The sequence below is a fragment of the Palaemon carinicauda genome, chromosome 16 (assembly GCF_036898095.1).
Source record: "Palaemon carinicauda isolate YSFRI2023 chromosome 16, ASM3689809v2, whole genome shotgun sequence".
Classification (NCBI taxonomy): Eukaryota; Metazoa; Arthropoda; class Malacostraca; order Decapoda; family Palaemonidae; genus Palaemon; species Palaemon carinicauda.
In genome coordinates, this window is record NC_090740.1 from 112,138,293 (window position 1) to 112,160,294 (window position 22,002).

The following is a 22,002-nucleotide window of genomic DNA, read 5'->3' on the forward strand; positions in this document are numbered from 1 at the left end:
CGAAAACTCCGACTGTGAATCTCCATCCCCAAATAAAGAATCTCCTGGGATGGAATGAGTTGTGATTTTTCCGAGCTCACCAGGAGACCCAGTTCTCTGGAGAGATCCGAAGTCATCTTGAGGTCCTTCAAACAACAATCGGCTGAGGAGGCTCTTATCAGCCAATCGTCCAGATACAGAGAGGCCCTGATTCTCCTCGAATGCAGCATGCTTGCCACGTTCAGCATGATCTTGGTGAACAATAGAGGAGCCGTGCAGAGTCCGAAACAAAGAACCCTGAACTGGAAGACCTTGTTTCCGTCCATGAACCTCAGATAACGTCTGCAGCTGGGATGAATCGGAAGGTGGAAATAGGCATCCTGAAGATCTAAAGAGACCATCCAATCGTCCTTCCTCACAGCTGCCAGAACTGTTTTTTGAGTCTCCATGGTGAACGTCGAGTTTTGGACGTAACCATTGAGCACACTTACGTCCAGAACCGGTCTCCACCCCCCGGAACTCTTGGGTACTAGAAAAAGGCGGTTGTAAAACCCCGGAGACGTAACATCCTGCACTTCCTCTATTGCTTGTTTCTCTAATAAAAGAGACGTCTGTAGAAGCATGGCTTGCTTCTTGGGACCCTCTCTGTATTTGGGCGAAAGATCCACTGGATCTGTGACTAAAGGAGGATTGGTCAGGAAGGGGATCTTGTAGCCTTCCTTTAACACCTGGACGGACCAGGGGTCCGCTCCATTCCTCTCCCAAGCCTCCCAAAAGTGAGTCAACCTGGCCCCCACTGCTGTCTGAAGGAGAGAGCAGTCAGACTTTACCTCGGCCGGACTTGCCCCCTCTGCCTCTAGGTTTCCTTCCTTCTGGTTTAAAAGAGCCTCTTCCAGAGGGCTTCCCACGAAAGGACTGAGGACGAAACCCAGAAGAAGATTCCTTAGGTTTACGAGAGGAGAATGACGGAGGCAAAACTTTCCTAGTCGAATGAGTAACTAAGTCATGTGTGGCCTTCTGAGTGAGAGCAGTAGCCACCTCGCCCACCAATTCCTGAGGAAATAAAGAATTAGACAAAGGTGCGAAAAGAAGGCCCGTTTTCTGATAGGGAGACACTCCTGCGGAGAGGAAAGAGCACATCGTGGCCCTTTTCTTGAGAATTCCAGCTGTAAACAAGGCAGCAAGTTCGTTGGAGCCATCCCTCACACCTTTGTCCAAGCAGGACATCAAATGAACCAAACCACTAGTGTCCGTTTCCGTCATATCAGAGACCCTCTTACTCAAAGCCCCCAAAGCCCAGTCCAAAAAATTAAAAACTTCGAAGGCCCTGAAAAGACCTTTAAGCAAATGGTCGAACTCTGGAATGGACCACCAAATCTTCGTCTTCCTTAAGGCAAGACGACGAGAAGCATCTACCAAACTTGAAAAATCCCCTTGTGCAGAAGAAGGAAAACTCAAGCCCAACACTTCACCAGTCTCATACCACACACTAGATTTAGAGGCTAACCTAGCGGGAGGAAAGGCAAAGGCCGTCTTGCCAAAAGATTTCTTGGAGTCCAACCAAGAACCCATTAACTTCAAGGCCCGCTTAGAGGATCGAGAAAGAACCATCTTGGTGTAAACTGGAACCTTAGTAGCTTTACCTAAGATGAATTCAGAAGGCGGAGAACGAGGGGCCACAGGGGTAAAAGAATCCGGGAAAATTCCAGTCAGAATAAGCATAAACTTGCGAAGGTCCACAGCATGCTGATAATGCTTCTCCTCCTCATTCTCAGAGACTTCCTCAATAGGATTATCCTCATCCGACTTTTCCTCTGGTTCGTCTTCTGGCAGTGCAGCAACAGCCGCAGCCTGAACCGAAGGAACAACGTCTGGATGGGACTGCCTGTCAAGGCCAACATCTGTGTCAATTTGATGGGGAGAAGTAGAAGTAGATTGATGCGAAACACGGACATGTAGACGATCATCCTCAACCAACAACTGTTTAGACCGCTTAGAATCCGACTGTTGTTGAACAGAAGAACGCTTGAAATCAGAAGGTAACTGTTGAAGATCGCCGCGAGGTCGCGTAAAGTCCGAGGACTGTTGCTGCGAACGATCAAAGTAGTCAGGATGTTGCCGCTGTAAACCAATGTTTTGACGCGACGCGTCCAAAAGTTGTTGCCGCAGGCGATCCACTACTTCAAATTGTTGCCGCGTCTCGTCCACTTGTCGACGCCGATGCTCTTCCCCGCGACCAGAATACGCAAACTGGTCAACCAAAACTCTCTGACGCGACTCATCAAAATCAACCTGGCGTTGAACACTGTGAATGGGAGACCGTCTAAGTGATAACTCGTCAAGACCATATACCATCGAACGTTTGTGCGATAACTGGTCTGACATCGAACGCCCAGACACAACGCCAACACCTGGTTGATAAGAATCCATCAACGACGAGAGTTGTTCCTTCATAGACAAAAGCGCAGTCCATTTCGGATCAACAGAACTCCTAGAAGGAAGATTCGCACTAAAGTCACCACGCATTTCAGGGGAAGAAAGCCAATCCGATGGAAGAGGAGGTGCATGAATAGTAACAAGGTCCGAATCGGAAGGAATCATATCCACACGAACACGGTGATCTGAACGTTTCGCCGGAGTGCAAGCGCTGGGAGAACGGAAACGTTCCGGTGAACCCCACGAACTACATCCTGGACGCACAGGCGATTCCCGACGCTGTGAATCAACATGGGAGCGTTTAAGCGGTCTCGACGCTCGCCGCCAGATCTCACTCCCCGACCCTTCATCGGAAGACGGGGATAACGTATGAACCTCACCTTTCCTACGATGAGGGTGAACGACCTGAGCTACGGCAACAGGAACGTTCGAGGGGACGTCTGCACGATTGATGATGCTTCTCGTTCCCTTAAGCCGTTCGACATTACTTCTCCCATGGGTTCGAGAGCTCAAAAGAGGTCTAAGGCTAGGTGAACGACAAGATCGTGCCGACGCACCCTCCGCAACACTAAACACATTATCAACACTTGTCACAACACCGAGAGAGTCACGATTCTTCGGTACCACATCAGACACTCGTGTCGACGCACCTTCCGCAACACTAAACACATTATCAACACTTGTCACAACACCGAGAGAGTCACGATTCTTCGGTACCACATCAGACACTGAAACACTTTCCACAGTTCCGATAGGCTCACGGTTTTTCAATACCTTTAACTCGGAAAAGATAGTATTTCTATCGGCTGCTAAGGACTCAACTTTCTCACCAAGAGACAAAATAGCAGTAAACATGTCCTTCATAGTAGGTTCCTGATCTACCACCACAGGGGAAGGAACAGGATTAGGAACAGGTAAATTAGGTAAGGTTCTATCCACAGATCGGGAAGAACTACGCCTAACTCTCTCTCTCTCTAATCTCCTAACATAACGATCGAAAGTAACAAAACATCATTAGTTAAGGAAAGACACTCATTACACCTATCATCTAATGAACAAAATTTACCCCTACATTTTACACAAATAGAATGAGGATCAATAGATCCTTTAGGAAGTCGTGTACGACAACCCTCACTAACACACCTACGCTGAGCAGGGGAGGAGTCGGCCATTTTAAAAGTTAACGTGAGAGACCGACAAGCAAAAAGTAAGGGAAAAAGCAATAAAGAAAATCTCAAACAAAAAGATTTCAAGATAAGAACCAAGGAAAATTAATCAACGATAGCTTAAACTCAAAAAAGAACGTTGTACATCACCAAACAACTTCCCAAGAGAGTAAAAACACGAGAGCGAACTTCTGTATGTCAGTCAGCTATGACGGCAGAGAGAAGAACTGGAGTTGGTGTGTAGTTCCACCTGTTCTACCGCTAGGGTGCGGTTGGTACACCTGGCGTATCTTCGATAGCGCGAGATTTGAATTTTCTGCCCTGGCGTCAGGGACTTCAGCTCTTTTATATAACCAGCGGGTAAGTTTTATATTTAAAAATGATAGATTTTAATACTAGAGAAATTAAACAGATTAGACTTACTCTTTTAAGTTTCAAAAATCATTAACCCTTTTACCACCAGACTACTGTATTTGGAACTTTCCAACCCTTAACCCCCAAGGTTTTTTTTTTTTTTTCCAAGCACATTTTGCAGTATATTTTTTCTAAAATTGCTCTAACAGCCTTAATTTTTGTGATAGAGAGGTCAGGTTTGTCTCATTCTCTTGGAAAATGCCTGAAATTTCTAAAATAAATTCTCAAAAATATGCAAATTAAATGTAAATTGCAATTTTTTGCAAGGACGTACCGGTACATCCATGGGAGTAAAAGGATATGTTTTATGAAACGTACCAGTACGTCCTTTTGGGGGTAAAATCATTAATTACAAAACTCACCAATATCCTAGGTTGAACTTTTGGCTTTACAAATCTTCTTAACACTACAACTCTTGACTGCACTTTATTCTCTTGAGGTGTTTCACTAGGTTTCTCATTTAATACTTTTTCACAAATGTTTTCTATATTTTTCAGACCGAATCCATCTATGTTCATAAGCTGTGACACGTCTTTAAAGCTGCCAAGCTGCGATCTGCCTTTTATCAGTTTCTTTGCCGTCCCTTTTGTTATCCTCAATTTAAACAGTTCTTCTTCTGAAGAATGATTTAGTATTTCCAGTATCTTATGTGTCTCCTCCGGAGAATAAGTAAATTCATAACGTGTTAAATCGTACACTTTACTGTAGTTTCTTGTAAGTACTTCAGTGAAGAATCCATGATTATGAAGAACCTGGAAAAAAAAAAATATTCATAAACAAAAGTGACTATCTGAAAAATTGGAAAACAATCTGTCTTTCATCATGGACTTGTAGGTAAATAGCAAGTTAGAAAAATCTATTATTCCTCTATTAAAATTCTGTTTATTTTGAGTCACACAACTGTCTACCATACTCTTTAGGAAGAGGGTGATAAAATTGATAAACCTTTCTTTTAAATCTAATATATCTCACCTAATAAATTTAATATTCCATCTTTTACATGACTTTTGGAAGTATTAAAAAGATGTTTACTTTTCTTTTGAAAGTAATTTTTTGCCAGATATGAATTTTTTCATTGAGGTAGAATAACAACCCTATGAATCAGGGTAAAAAAGTAATAGGAAAAGGAAATAAAAAGGAAAAAGGGTGACATTTCATTGTTCTATGTCTTTCTAAGTTATACTGTATACCAAATTTCAATGCTATAGTTTTGAAACTAAGAGAAGATAGAATTTGAAGATCAATAAGTATAGCTTTGAGATATGGCAGTTCAAAGTTTTCTTTATGTTTTTACAGACAGTATAAATACATTTAAACTATTGTTTATCATAATTAATCTTAAATGAAGATCCTTTACCCACTATCTTGATCCTTTTGGGCTCCTGTGTACAGCCTCAGTGGCCCATCATCATCTTGCTCTGAAGAGCAGGAATGAGGCATGAACGAATCCAGCAAATTTCCTAGAGCCCCGTCAGTACGACCAATCGGGTGAAGATGCTTTGCTCGTGAACAAGACAGGTGCTCAATACTGGATGGCGAAGCTCGGTGCTTCATGCGCTACGGGCTCTTAGCAGTGCTAGCATGCTGAGCAACCTCAGTCTGAGGGTTAGTAGCATAATCTGCGAGCTGGGAAGACTGACCGAAGTTAACTTCTGGGTTCACTTAGAGAGGATCCCGTGACTGGTAACCCTGACGGGTACGTCTGTAACTGTTCTTGTCCATATACTCAAGTAGTATGAAAAAAGAGTGGAAGAGCAGAAGCGGAGGTTGCTGCAGCTAAGGGCAGGTCCCCTACCACAGTCTTGAAGAGGAAGACCCTAGTTAACTCCTGGGGAGACAGGTGTGCTTCTGCTGTCTTTTGCTGTAGAACGCATAAAAGCAGTTCCTTAGAGGAGGAACCCGAGATCCCCAAGGAAGGCCAAAGTTGGCACACAACGTTAGCTAACAGGGACTCCCCTAAGGGAAAGCGACGGAGTCCTCTGAACCTAAGAGTTGTCCGGGGGTCAAGCGGCCACCACTCTTACTCGATCATCCTCCGGAGGAGACTGAGCGAGCAGAGTCAGTTGAGAGGGAAAGAGACCCTGAAGTAAGAAGTCGGGACCTTTTCCCATTTGAGGAAGACCCCAAAAGAGAAGAATCCCTTTAAATCTTCTTCCATTACCTACCAAACCGCACCCTCTGGGAGGATGGGCAATCCCGACACTCATCATAAGGAGACTCCTGCGAACAAACAGGGCCTCTGTACGCAGGAAAAATGGCGAGAGGATCCGTCTTTATAGCCAACATGAAGGTGCAGTAAGGTTGACCTTCCACACCGGGACATACTGTATCCGCATCAAAGGAAAACCTTACGATACGCAAGTACTTCTGAATAGAGAAAGAAAATACAGTATTAAAGGATATTTATTTCAAAAGAATAAGAGTTAACAAGAGAGAGAGAGAGCACGTCCGCTCTCTACCAAGCCAAAATAAAAAGTGACATCATTTACCAGCACAGTATGTGTGAGCTGGTCTACTGTCCTGCTAACTAGCGGTAGCAGGTTATACCTGGCTAAAGGTTTTATGGCTAGTCTCAGCTTTCACCAAAATACAGTATACTGTATATCGATAGTAAAGAGCGAGAGGGTTTGTATTAGGTATTGGAACAAAGGGAGTTTTCAGCAATATTGAGGCTAATATTAAAACAGTATTGTGGTACTCACAGACAACACTCCAGCAGAATGTTGCAAATATTTCCTTGGGAAAGTCAAATAAAGAGACATCCACATCTCATTTATCTTCCAACCAATGGATGTAATAACAACTCTACCTGAAACAGAAAATTTCTAATTGAATATTCATACAGCATTTAGGTTTTTTACCAAAATAAGGCCATGAAAGATAACAAACAGAAACTCATGGATTATTAATTATCTCATTCTTACACAAGTTGTTTCTCAAGTATATTGTACGGTATTATTTTTTGTCTATTATTTAATGACTTAGAAAATGAAAAATATGAATCAATTTGTAATCTTCCTAACTATAAAAACCTAAGACCTTTAATGAGTACAACTTCAGCAAAATGGAAACAGGCCATTAACCTTTTGACGAGGTCAACACAGCTGGCTAACCTTCCTTTTGACCTTCGGCTTAGGTTGAAGTAGTTAGTAAATTGATTCAGAAATTTCTATGTTCCTATCCCTACTAAAGCCTTTGAATTTTAATGGAGACATTCTGATGTGTGAAAGTAACGATTATAACTAATCTGGCTTGTTTCCTGACCAGGAAAAATGGTAGCATACTTTGGTCCTGCGTAGAAACAAAAGTCATGACTCCTGTTCAACCTCCTGACTACTTGAGCATAGAGATATGGGATGTTTTAGGCTAGGCCTTCAATATGTATTAGTGGATGGTCTTAGGAGAATACTTCAATAAAAATCTCTGTAACTCCCTTATTTTCAGCCCTATTTCAAACTTGTATAAAATAAAAACTGTTCAGAATGTTCTAAATACCCTAAGTAAGTACTGTACTTGTTATAAACATATATAATTATTTTGAAAATCATCAAAATTGCAGTTTCCTATCTCCGTAGTTCTTAGAATTCACTGTAGATGATGTTTTGATAAATTCAGCAGCGCTCTAGCGGAGGAACACCTAACTAATCGGCAGTCGCAGTAATTTGAAACAACCTAATTGGACCTCGCTTGACTTGGGAAACTGAAAGCATTTCTGGAATGCGTTAAATGTGTTAACCAGCTAAATATTCATCATTCCAGAAGTCCTGGTTCATCCCACCATCCTATTCCCTTTTCTTCGCTAATTGCTGTTTCAGTTCGTCCACTACAAAAGAAGAAGTCCCTTGGAGAGAAAAAAATACCACCCAAAGATTCAAACTTAAGTACAGCTATATTTGTTTCTGGTAATATATATTATGGGATAAATACACAGTACTGTAGTTTGTAAGGACATGTATCAACTTTTCTTGTTACCTGTAAAATGGATTCCCTTTATGAAATATGATTGTGTCACCTTGCTACGAGTGAAGTAGGTTGCAAAGCAAATACAAGGTATGCTAGGATTCGGTACTCTTAGGGGGGTTGCAGGGGCTAACCGTTAAGTAAATAGGTAAGGACATGGCTATTAGGTTAGGTTAAGTGGGGAAGTTTAGGTTAGGTGGTCTTCGTGTGTAGAGGTTTTGCAGAATGATGGACACTGGCTATGTAGCACGACGACCACAGCTTATGAACACCTACAAAATGGGAAGGAAAGGCCATTTTCTATGCACGCGAGAGGCCCGGTCCTTCATTATACAAAAGCTCCTAGCTCCGTACCCTGACACGCAATACTCACTCCCCTAGTTCCTAGAATTCACTGTAGATGACATTTTCATGAATTCAGCAGTGCATCAGCAATGGAACACTAAACTAATCGACAGGCACAGTAACTCGAAACACTGCAACCCGACCCGGTTTCATTGTAGTGTATTACAGGGTGATGTAACCTAGGAAAACAACTACTTTTTCTTATAGAAAAAATTACGCTCTCTTCGAAAATGACACTCGTTCCCGTCGCAAATGAATAGTTTCAGAAATATATATACATCTATATCCTCCAATAATGGGGGACCCCCAGTGGGAACTCAGGGTTTTGGGTGGGGAAAACATACTGGGGAATCGATATATAAACGTAAAACAAGCCTTTTCTTCTCTATTCATTACTTTCTTGAAATTATAATATCCGGAGGAAAATACAAAACAGTATATCTGGATAAACTTTGGAGGCGCCGTTGCAAAGATTGTGTCATGAAAAAATACCGTAACCAGTGCTGCCAACGTCCGATGTAGATCAAATGTTATTTTGTGACCTGTCATACTACTAGGCTAGGTTAGGTGGGTTTGTTAGGTTCTGTGCCCTTTTTGTACTTTTTATATATTGGGTAAAACTTTATATGAGAAATTATCTAAAATATGTATGGAAAAGATATTAGGTTAAAAACAGAATTAGATGAAAAATACAATCATAAGAAGAAAGAAGTACAAATACTGGAGAAAGAGAGCATAACGTTATATGAGAAAAAGAAGACCAGGGAGATAAGAGATGATAAAAACAATAAACTATGGGAAAACAAACAAATTAAGAAATAGCAAAGAAATAAAAAGCGAGGCAATACAATTATATGGAGATAGAGGAAATAAACTATCAGATGATGAGGCTAAAGAAGAATTAGTAAAATTTTGGAAAACAGTCTACAATACACATGAAAATAGAATAAGAGAGATCTGGAATGAGGAGAAGGAGAGTGAATACCTGGATAATTTGAGAAGAGAAAACGACATTATAGTAGTAAATGAATATAGTATACCAGAACATCTAAGGGAGCATTACGATGCTGTACTAAATGTTAAAGGAAAAATTAAACCCATGCCCGCCGCTGAAATGAATAAAGGTAAATTAGAAAAATGCCTAAAACGCCTAAAGAAAGGTAAAGCAGCTGGGCCAGATGGACGAAAGCCAGAATATTACAAAGCAATGATGATAAGTGATATATGTAAGAATATGCTAGTGAACTGCTACAAAGAGGAACTAGCCAGCCAAGAAAAACCTAAAAGCTGGAAAGAATCCAGAACGAAAATGTTAAAAAAGAAAAACAAACCAACAGCAAAGGAATTGAGACCAATAGCGCTCACAAATGTATCATATAAAATATACATGGCTTTTATCAAGGATGAAATAGAAGGACATCTAAAAAGTAATACAGTAATGCCATAGAGGACAGTCAGGCGGGATTTACAGAGGGAGGAAGGATTGAGGATAATATACTCATCTTACAATACATGGTCGAAGAAACTTTCAAAAATAAGAAAAAACTCATAGTTGCTTCTTTAGATTTCAAAAAAGCTTTCGATTCCATAAAAAGGGAAGTGCTGATAGAAACATTAAAGCAATATAAAGTACATACTAGTATAATTAACTCTATAGCAGAAGTATATGTGGGAGACTCGACTACGTTAGACATAGGGGAAAGAGTAGAACAAAAATTGAGCGTAAGTAGTGGAATAAAGCAAGGCTGTACTGGCTCTACAAGATTATTCAAATTAATTACTTATCAGATTATAAAACAAGTAGAAAAGGAAGGTAATGGTTTTAAAAATTATATTATAAAGCTAGTAGTATTATTTTTTGCTGATGATGTCCTAGTGCTTGCTGAGAATATAGAGGATGCTGAATTGAACATACGGAAAGTGATAGATATAGGAAAGCAGTGTGGTTTAGACATAGAGACAAAAGTAGTGTACTTATATACAATATGAAGGAAAAACCAGATAATATAGAGGGAATAAGAGTAGTAAGCAATATTAAATACCTAGGTATCAAGGTATTAAGGAGCAAAAACTAGCTAATCTTACATATTCAATCACAGAAAAAAGTTGTAATAAGATGATAGGGAAAGCATACTGGAAAAGTGTAGCACTACCTTCTATGGAACAAACGTAATTAACTTAACGGAAACGGAAATAGAAAAGTTGCAAAGAATAGAGAATGGAGTGTATAGAAGGATGTTAGGGGGTGTAAAGAATACAGCAATTGTAGCCTTGAGAGGGGATGTAGGAGCATCTGCTATGAAAACAAGGGTAATGGATGGAAAGCTGAGGTACCTTAATAGCATTTATAAGGGAGAAAAGGACTTACTAACAGCAATAGTCAATGATATGGAAGAAAAAGAGAGGAAGTGGTGAATGCATGTGAAGAAGTATGTTGAGGAATGTGGGATGGCGATGAGAGAAGTCAAGAGATGTACGAAAGAGGACATAAAGCAGAGAACAAGAGAATGGGACACAAGCAAATGAAAGAGTGAAATGGAGTGCAAGGAGAGTCTAATTTTGTATAAAAACTGGAAAAGTGAAATCAAGGAGGAGGAAGTGTATGACAACACATTTTTGTCAATTTTGTTATTCAGAGCAAGGACAAACTCACTGGGCTTGAATATAAAAAACAGACACCAAGATGGAAATATAAACTGTGTATTCTGTGATGTAGAAGAAAATACTAACCACTTTGTTATATTGTCCACAGTTTAGTGATATAAGAATAAAAGCAATTGAGCTCCAACAACCATACGAAGAAGATAGTGCACAAACAGTTGGAAAATTCCTTTTTTGTGAAGAAAATATTGAAAATAAGATAAGAGTACTACAACAAATGTGGATGAAAAGAGAAAAACTAGTGAAAATAAGGAACACACAAAACTAAAAGACACAGAGGTGCCGTTGCAAAGGCAAAGCCTCAACCTGAATCTGATGGAAATATCTATCATTGCTATCGTTAGTAATGTCAGTGTGCCGTTGGTAACTCTGTGTACCATACGTCAACGTTGGTAACACTGTGTATTATTGGTAACGTTGCTAATGTTATCGTTCGCAGTACATTTGTGAGAGAAGTGACACAGTGCAACTTAAAGTTAGCTGAATTGGTTGATCTGTTTGTTTCCGATTGAAATGAGCATCAAATTCGGTTAAATCACGTTATTTACTATAGGAAAACATATATTTTCTGTTCGAAATCTCACCCTGTAATACAATACAAAATTACCCCCGACGCCCCCTTGACCAGGGAATTCGCTGGTAGGCTTTATTTTATATCTAATCAGAATTTAATATCTTCAAAATTCAAACAGGGTAATGAGAGCATGAAGCATAGGACAAAAATGCCTTTTTCCTTCCCATTTCTAGTAGTTCATAACAATGTCCATCCTGCTGCAAAATCTCTACACAAGAACACCACCTAACCTAACGTATGCGCTGTGTCCTTACCTAGGGAGGGATAAAGGTCCCTTGGACTGCTGTCTACTTACCTACCCTGTGTTCTCTACACAAGAACACCACCTAACCTAATGTGTGAGCTGTGTCCTAACCTACTGGGGGGATATAGGCACCCTTGGACTGCCGTCTTCTTACCTACCCTGTGTTTGCTTTCCAACTGGCTTCACACCTGGCAAGGTAACACAATCATATTTTGAAGAGGAAATCTATTTTACAAGTACAGTAATAAGACAGTCTACTTGTCCCAACAAAATACGTTCACCCCCGAAGTGAGGGTTAGGTGGAGTTCTCGATAAGGGGTTTTGCAGAACGACGGACACGTCAACGAATGACTAGAAACAGAAGGAAATTCTGTTTAGCCTTGGATCCTTTATGATTCCGGTATACAAACAAAAGGTTTTCCTCCATATGAATGTCCTTTTTTGTCTAATTCTAACCTGTAAAGCAAATACCAGATATTAGTGATCTCGGACCGCTGGTAACTCGAATTCCATATCACTGTTAATGCTACTTGGTACCTCAATTAATAAAAAAAATAACTTAATGACGGTCAAAGTAGTAGTGTAATACTATATGTCACCTGCTTTACAAAATAAAAATGTGTTGCAGCACCTATTTCTCTTCTCACGTTCAGATCCTTCGTTCAAGTTAGCCAAACTCCAAGACAAGGGTGCAAATTCCTCGTTGCTCTCTCCATAACAAAGTGATTGTGGGCACACTACTAGAAGGAGAGACTAGGTGCAGACTTTAAAATGGTATCATTATTATTATTATTATTATTATTATTATTATTATTATTATTATTATTATTATTATTATTATTATTATTATTATTATTATTATTATTACTAAAAGTTAACCTGTAGCCTAATCCCATCTTGAATTCAGAATGTTACAATAATTAGTTTTCCATTACGGGAAGCAGCTGATTTATCGATAAAGGGAAAGCTAAGGGTTTTAACTATAAAGTCTTCAGAAGAAATTGAAAACTTATCTAGTAATTTCGTCAGTTTGGGGAAGGCAAATGATAATGATAAGGATGCATGCTGTATATCAATATTAGTCCATGAGCCAGACCAGATATTGGTACCACCTGTGGTGGCAAAAGGTCACTGTGTTTTCTTGATAGGTATATATCCATAGATGAAAAAAAAGTTTGAAGCCAAGCTTAGAGCAGTAGCTTAATGCTAATAATCACCTCATGAAGATCTACGAATGATCCAAATATGGGATCCTAAATTTTGGGGTAGGGGAGATATAAATTGCAATATTTTTTTAAGTAATGGTCCAATTGCTACGTACGACCACTCAAAATAATGGAAATTTTATGTTCTACAGAATTATATATCATATTTGCCCATATGCTAATGAATTAGGTCACTAGAGGTCAAAAGGTCACAAGATTTTGCCCTTGCCTAAAATCAGTAGCTCTGTTCAAAAAATCACCCCTAGATACTAAACCAATGAGAATTTCTCCACTGAAATGGGCTCAGATTGGAGATAATAAGTGTCCAAATCCATTTTATGCCTAGAAATGTTAAATTTATTTGTATCTGAAGTATGATACTTAACGGTATTTGACAAATTTTTTTAGAAGCCCATTTTTACCCAGAGAAGAAATAAAATTATATTACTTAATCTTCTGATCATTTAGTATGCATGTTTTTCTGAAATCTGTTTTTAACCATTAAAATCTTGCAATATGCATATACGACGTTACATTTTGTCAGGTTTCAAGGGATGAAGTCATTTGACAGCCCTGTAACCCATGTCAAACAGCATGATGTCAAAATGCCATGGCTCCCAATACCAGAGGAGATGAAAGATGTAGCAGCCTTCATATCATGCTCTGTGAAAACCTTCTTGAGAATGCTGTCGACAGGTGAATCGGACCTCTCAGCTCCTGTATCGGATCGATTACAAAGGCTCATTGAATCAGTTGGGCAAGACCTCGTGTAGGGTATAATGTGTGCAAAGGTAATACCTCCTAAACACATCCTCCTGCCATATTCTGTCAAATCCCTAACTGGTTGTGTTGAGATTTTCACCTCTTAAACCGAAGTGGTCATGGTGTTTCTTACCCAAAACTTGAAGAGGTTGACACAACTCTGTGTATTCATAAGATGTTGTTGAACGAAGGATGTGTTGCCATACCAAGAATTATCCAGCCTAACGTTCAAGTGACATTGGCGTATGACAACATTGATAGGAGGGAGGAGACACTGAGCGGAAAAGGGACATCACACCGAGTTAACGGCCTCATTGCACAGCCCAGGGTGTTTGGACCACAATCCCTCATGCTGCATCAAATAAATGAAGAGAAGCGAAAACATCGGACCATAGAGATTGAGGAAAGACTTACTTTCATCTACATTGCTGGAAAGCGTGTTGGACCTCCTCTTCGTGGTTATGTGGAAATGGATGACCAGACAATGAATCATGAAGTGAAAAAGAAAACTCTGCTTTGGCTGCTCACTCGTGCACATTGTGCTTCAAACCAAACTGTGGGGAGCTGGACAGGCTTCAACATTCAAGTCCGTGATGAAGTAGAGATCACCCCTGATGAAGTTGGTTATCTACCCACAATAAATGCTCCTACCAATGTGCTGTCTACTGTCCATGACGTGTTGTGCCAGTCTCAACTAATCAGATCACTAGGTCTTAGTAGCATTATCGTTGTGTTTGACCAAGCACTCTATGCCAAAGCAACTGAAATAATTTGGAAGCAGAGAGGTACATTTTCAGAAGTCGTTCCTCAGATGGGCACATTTCACACCCTGTGTACACTCTTAAGCATCATTGGTAAACGATTCCAAGATGGTGGGTTAAGAGATCTTTGCATTGAATCAGGTGTCATTGCTGAGGGGTCAGTAGAAAAGCTACTTTTGGGAAAACAGCACAATCGTTCAGTTAGGTTCCACAAACTATTGTATAAAAGGGTTTTAAGAAATACATGGAGAAGATGAAATTGCCATTGGGAACTTGGTCAACACATTTTCCCAAGATATATGCTAGGAGACCTTCACAGAGACACTGAGCACCAAGCATTTGTGTCACTGGCTGAACGTTTTGAGGCATACAAAGAGAGTCTGCACCAGGATCGAGGGGATCTAGCATCACTTTAGATGTCGTATTAGGACATAGTAGACATCATGTTGAACATGCTGTGAGCTTCTAGAGAAGAAAATTGGTGTCTCCATCTGTCTGCTACCAAAGACATGATACCATGGTCTTTTGCATATAATAAGCTAAACTATGCCCGGTATCTTAGCACATATTATACAGATGACAAACCTGTCAACAGAGCACCCAGATGCCCTGGAGCACCTCTGGAACGGCGGGTTTTCCATTCAAATTGGACCTGTGGATCAGGCCACTGAGGAGACAGTGAATAAAGACACCCAGATACCAGGAAAAAAACAAAAGGTTTCAGCCTCAGGCCTGACTGCAGAGTACAGAAGTTAATTTCTTGGTTTAATGAAAAGTGCACTGGGGAGTAGCCAACAATTTTGCCACCCTGATCTCACTGCATCACGGATAAAGAACGATGAAAGGGCAGTATCAATGTTGGTCAGCATGTTGGATGAACACTGGACAAATCCATTCGGTGTCTCCTCTGAGCTAATCAGCCTCTCCACAGGAATGATCGCTCCTGACAACATTGAAAAAGATCTTTTAGGGGCCAAGGTTAAGGGAACTTTAGCATTTAAAGAAATTTACAATGAAAGGCTTGATATCAGTGCCACCTAGAGTTTTTTTTAGTAAAGAAACTGAAACTGAAAACATTCAGTGATATCAAAATGAAGAGTTCTGTGAAAACACAGGGACGGAGTGTCATCATAGCTGCTGACAGAAACCTGTTTGCAAAAATGACGCTTATTGGACAGACCAGAAAGCTGGACATGAGGAATGTGCTGTCCTGTCGTCTTGGTCATTAGCAAACCCTGAAGGCACCCTACGAAAGACCAATAAGGCACAGCTCTCCAAATGTCTGATAAAGGATCTTTCACCAGCCGATACCATCCTGTCTAATTCAGTTTGCATCATTAATGGAATGGCCATTGTACAGAAAAAATGGCCAACACCACAAATGTCTCTTTTGGAGAAGCTTCCAAGTCCATCTTCTCTGTGATCCTGAGGGAGGGGAGAGTTAGGTGCTGAATTGATGTTGTCTTCGACGTATACAAAGAAAACTCCATTAAGAATGCTGAGTTGGTGAAAAGAGGGTCTGAGGGTGCTATGATGTTTGGTAAGATTGTATCTGGCCAGAGTTTGAAGCAGTGGAAGAATTTTCTACATAATGGAAACAACAAGACCCAACTGATTGAGTTTCTTGTTGATGAATGGAGCAATGATCAAAGTCTACGTGACAGGCTGGACAAGAAAGAGCTTTTCCTAACACATTGAGATCAATGCATACGAGTTACAAAAGACTTAGTCTCTGACATTCAAGATCTATAGAGTAGTCAGAAGGAGGCAGACATCCGGTTACTTCTACATGCAGAGCACTGTGGCAGGTCTGGTCTGGCAACTGTTGTCATCGTATCACCAGACACTGATGTCTTTGTTTTGGCTATGGCTTTTACACCAAAGTTAGCATGCCATGTATATTTCAAAGTGGGCTCAAAGATGCGTACTGAATATATAGACGTTAAGAAGGCTTCAGATCTTCTCGGTCTCGAAAAATGTGCCTGCCTTCTTGGTCTCCACTCATTCACAGGTTGTGACACTGTGAGCAACTTTGCCAGCAAGGGCAAAGTCTCAGCTCTCCGTCTTCTAAATGATAAAGACCACATGACAACCCTGCAATCATTAGGCCAATCATGGGACCTATCGAACCAAGCAATTAAACAACTAGAGCCACTAACATGTTCCCTTTATAGTGCCAGGACAACAATTAACAGCATAAATGAGTTGCGTTTCTCCATTTTTTGTTCGAAGAAAGGCGAGGCTGAGTCTTGTCAACTGCCACCATGTGCATCTTCCTTGTCAATCACTGCAAGAGAGCCAACTATCAGTGTGCCATCTGGAAAAGAAGTTTGGAAAGGAATCCAGATATTCCTTCTCCAGTTGGCCATGGGTGAAGGGTAGATGAAGGAGAGTTAGTGATCAACTGGGGCGAAGCACCACCTGCCCCTGAGGCTGTCATGGAGTTGATCACCTACAACTGTCAAAAGCAGTGCTTGGAGGAGAGTTGTTCGTGCCTACAGAACAGAATGAGGTGCACATACCTTTGCAAGTTACAGACATGTAGCAACATGGAGGAAGAGGAGGAGGAGGAGGAGCAGGGGACTATTGAATTTGAAGGCTCATCTGATGATGACGACACTGGTGAAGGACGAGATAAAAAAGTTTACTGATTCAAAGAGGCCGAAAAATATCCTGGGAGCATGACTTTAGGGTAGGAGATAAGTAGGCCTACAAATCCAAAAAAATGTTTGCAAGTATCAACATTTTTGTATTTGTTGAAAGATGGGTCCTCATATTGTTATGTTTTGTTCTGTCAGATAGAAGTAACACGCGTTTCCAAAGTTAAGTGGTGTATGTGCTTGACCTTGACCCCAGGGCATTGACCTTTAAATGTTAAAATAGTCCTAGATGAAATAAACTCATTCTGACATGATTTTTGCCCTTGATTGGGAAAATCTGTTTGTAAAATTGCATGAACGAGCAACAAATTGTCATCTTTATGTTGGCAGGTGTTTCATTAAAAAAAAAATGGCCTTTTCCAAATATGTGTCAAATACCGTTAAGTACCATACTTCAGATACATATAGATATAACACTTTTAGGCATAAAATAGAGTTGGACACTTAATATCTTCTATCTAAGCTCATTTCAGTGGAAAAATTCCCATTGGTGCAGTAGCTGGGGAGATGTTTTGAACAGAGGTACAAATTTTATGCAAGGGCAACATTTTATGACCTTTTGACCTCTAGTGACCTAGTTTATTGGCATATTGGAAAAAATTATGTATAATGTCGTAGAACATAAAATTCCCAACATTTTGAGTGGTAACTTGCAGATATTGGACCATTACTTCAAAAGATATTGCAATTTACATTTCCCCTACCCCAAAATTTTGTATCCTATATTGGGACCATTCGTAGATCTTCATGAGGTGATTATTAGCATTAAGCTACTGCTCTAAGCTTGGCTTCAAACTTTTTTTTCATCTATGGATATATACCTATCAAGAAAACACAGTGACATTTTGCCACCCCAGGTGGTACCAATATCTGTGATAATGACGTCCAAACTTATGGCTGATTACGTGAATTGGACATTTTGCTTGACTGTGGCCTTGACTTTTGACCGACCTTCCAAAATTGACTCATTTACAGGTTTTTACATTACAGTTAACCCATGCAAGTTTCATAAGTCTATGAATGAAATTGTGGCCAGGAAGCTGTTCACAAAAAAAGTACACAAACAGGGGAGAAAACATAACCTTATTCCAACTTCGTTGGCTGAGGTAATTAAACCGTCTTTTACGACATTTTATCGCCACCAACAGTTTTCACAACCTTCAAAATGTGAGAAAATTTGCATTTTTTTTCCCGAATCAAATCAGAATATGTAACTAGAACTCAGTACCGTAATATTTAAGTTGAATATCGACTTGATTTTACGAAAATACGGCCTTCTAATTTCATCAATGGGTTTAAAAAGGAATATAGGCCTAGAACCAGGCACTGGTAGGCTAATGTCTCCGTTTCTTTCTTTACCAGCAACTACGATTAAAAACTAGACTGTACTGTTCTCAAAAACAGAAAATGACTGTCGAGCAATCTCACAGATTTGGAACTTATCACGCGTTAAAAAAGAAAAAAAAAAAAAAACTATTTTGTCAAACGTCAAAATAAAAATAAAAAATCTTCGCCAATTTAAGTCTTTTGTAAGAGAATCGCTGCTTATTCAAATTTCTAAGAATTCAGTCATAAAAATTCGCGAAAGCGTAAAAAAAAAAATAAACCTGAAAAATATATGCTTTTACCGCCATTCCCTCCATTGTTTACAAAAGATTTAAAGGTCACTCATGAATGGCAGAGGCAAGGGACAGTGATATTGCCCTATCAAGCAGGACAATGCCCTAGAGACTGACCTTATATACATATGCCCAAGCCCCATCTCCACCCAAGCTAGGACCAAAGAAGGCCAGGCAATGGCTGCTGGTGACTCAGCAGATAGACTTATAGGCTCCCCCGAACCCCCAATCGGTAGCTCACAAGTATGGTGAGGTTGCAACGACCAAAGGGACTAAAGGACCATTTACCCGGGGATAGTTTACTGGTGCCAGTTTACTGACGTCAGCAAACTATCCCTGTGCAAAGGCTTGCTATCCTGGAAAGTTTATTTGCCGCAAGTTACTGGCGCTAGTAAACTATCCCCCTGTTTAAGCGGGACTCGAACCCCAGTCCGGGGAACACCAGTCAGGGACGTCACCACATAGGCCAACCACACCCTAGTTAAAAACGCTTGTTTAAAAACCTGGACCTTCTTTTCCCTGAGTCTATGACTGGAATGAATGTTTTACTGACGAAAAATACATTTCTCGACAAGCCCTTAGAATTCCCCTAAATAAGATTTAACAATTCTCTCAGAAATAATCATTTGATACACTGTTGCGTCTTCTATAACTTTAATATAAAGTACATTGACTTTTCATAAATTTCTTTATGATACCACAAACATTAATTAAATATTAAGAGCCTATTTGTGTCTTGATTTCAGTGTGTCCTATTAAGATATATTCGTGAACCTATAACAATATTGAGTGTCATGGTAACTAGATATTATTATGAACTAACCTTACATACTGAAGCCAAATTTCAATTGTTTATTAAAATCATCAAGCTGATTTTACATATTGAAGCCAAATTTCAAATGTTTATTAAAATTATCAATCTAATTTTACACATTGAAGCCGAATTTTAATTGTTGTCATTAAATATTACTATACTCTAACCTTACATATCAAAACCAAATTTCAGTTGTTGAATATTCACCTATAGAGAAAATGATTGCTAAATTCTGATTGACATAAGGATATTTGAGTGCTAAAAATACATTTTCCTCCCCCAAAAACCAAGACAGATATGGATCATGTACCCAAGTTTTATGTCCTGAACAGCAGAAATCACCGGTTTGTGACAAATTCCCCAAAAGTGGGGCCCTTAGTCGAAGATTGACTTAGCCAATCGGAGACTCCACTATACTCTGCGTTTCTAATGACATTCTTGTATTTTGGAAAGGAAATATTGACTTATTTCACTGACAGACTATTTAAAAGGTTTGTGGTTTCAGCTTCATGAGAATAGATACTCGCCAGAACGTCAGCCGGACAAGCCCAGCCCCACAAGTGCGGTGCCCCGTATAAACAAAATTTCACATCTAATATACAAGTGAAACAAAGTAACTAAAATACAAAGACCTATTATAATTGAATTTAAAAGTCTTATGTTACAAGTATTGAAATCTACGCATCCAACCAGTCAGTACTGATGCCACATGCTTGCGTTACATTAAAGGATCCGAAATCCTTTAATATGTCCCACCGCCAGGTTTCCACATGCAGACGTCACCAGCCAGGAGACACAGAAGGATATTTAGATTTACAGAATACAGGATGTAATAATAAATGAGATGTAAATTTGCTTTTAAATCGACTTCGTGTCTCCTGGGGGACCACCATTAACGACTGGGTTTTTTATTAACAAAATTTCCTGGCTTTTTAAAAGTCTCGGTAATACCCTCTTTCCTGTCCAGGTGAATCACACCATCTGCAAAAGAGAAAGATACATAATTAGTATCAAATATGAAGCTGATTATGATCAGTAAATTTTCAATGGATAATATCCAACATGACCACTAATAATGATTTAAGTTTTTAAGGAAAATTAATTATTTTCTGGTTTTCTGAGTTACGCTAAGGTAAATCTAATAATTGATAATGACTAAAGGATATAAATCTCCAAATATTTGAGATTGAAACTTTCTACGTGACATAAAATCTATCGAATCCTACTTTGTGTCCAAGATTTCTGTGTGGCATGAGACCACATAAGCGTTCTGAAAGTAACATTGTTAAGTAATTAGGTAAGTAGACAAGTAACCAATTAAGTAAGTTTGTATGTAACCAATGAAGTAAGTAAATAAGTAACCAATTAAGTTTGTAAGTAACCAATTAAGTAATAAGACTGGCAATATGAACACGACGTAGTATCGTAAGAAATACAAAAATAATAGGGCCAACACCGTTTAAGAAATTCATCTAATTTGGCAGTCAGTTCATCGAGATGTGATTTCAAAAGATCATTCACTTTTCAAGATCATTTAACAAAATGAAAGATTGAAGCGATGTATAACAGAGGGTCAACAAACAGTCAATAAATCCTATTATTATTATTATTATTATTATTATTATTATTATTATTATTATTATTATTATTATTATTATTATTATTATTATTATTATTAGCTAAGTCACTGCCCTGGTTGGAAAAGCAGGATGCTATAATGCCAAAGGGCTCCAACAGGAAATTGGTACTGGGGGAATGAACAAGGATATTTAGTACGTATTTAGGAAATTTATCTATTCAATAAATACGACGAAATCATCGTACTTTGAGTGGATCTCGAAGTCCCAATTCAACAGATCGAGAGAGAGAGAGAGAGAGAGAGAGAGAGAGAGAGAGAGAGAGAGAGAGAGAGAGAGAATCTTTAAAATAAACAGCCTATTACAAAACGTACTTAAGTTTTAAACAAATTGACTGGTGTCTCAGCAGATCGAAAGACATGGAGAGAGAGAGAGAGAGAGAGAGAGAGAGAGAGAGAGAGAGAGAGAGAGAGAGAGAGAGAGAGAGAGAGAGAGAGAGAGAGAGACTATTACATAACATATGTAAGTTTTAAACGAATTGACTAGTGTCTACAGGATGTAGTTAGCCTGCTTTACGTTCTGATAAATCGAGTAGTTAAATATGCGCAGATAACGAGCCACAATATAATAAGAAATAATTACACTAAACTAAAATAGAACTTAAGATATACGTAAAATATCATTTTGGACGGTGTTAGCTGTATATTAGTAAAAATACTGTAACATTTTAAATGGTTGTTTACTGAAAACCCCATTCTTGAAATCTATGACATATACATTTCGGAAAAACAAGATTCTACTCTATGTATGCATAGAGAAAACGTT

General features: G+C 39.3%; 1 protein-coding gene across 4 annotated transcripts in view; it reads right to left on the bottom strand.

The window, feature by feature from the left end:
- Positions 1-20,578, bottom strand: part of LOC137655811 (transcription elongation factor, mitochondrial) — a 40,041-nt gene extending 19,463 nt beyond the window's left edge. For 2 of the 4 annotated variants that reach the window (XM_068389973.1, XM_068389969.1), the window contains exons 1-3: positions 12,411-12,523; positions 6,698-6,804; positions 4,358-4,747 (exon numbers count right to left, since the gene is read on the bottom strand). In XM_068389973.1, coding sequence (XP_068246074.1) covers positions 4,358-4,747; positions 6,698-6,763 — 456 coding nt within the window. In that variant the 5' untranslated portion in view covers positions 6,764-6,804; positions 12,411-12,523. Of the gene's footprint in view, positions 1-4,357; positions 4,748-6,697; positions 6,805-12,378; positions 12,524-20,551 lie in introns of those variants that run through there. The other 2 variants (XM_068389972.1, XM_068389970.1) reach the window with 2 other exon arrangements.
- Positions 20,579-22,002: the final 1,424 nt, after the last annotated feature.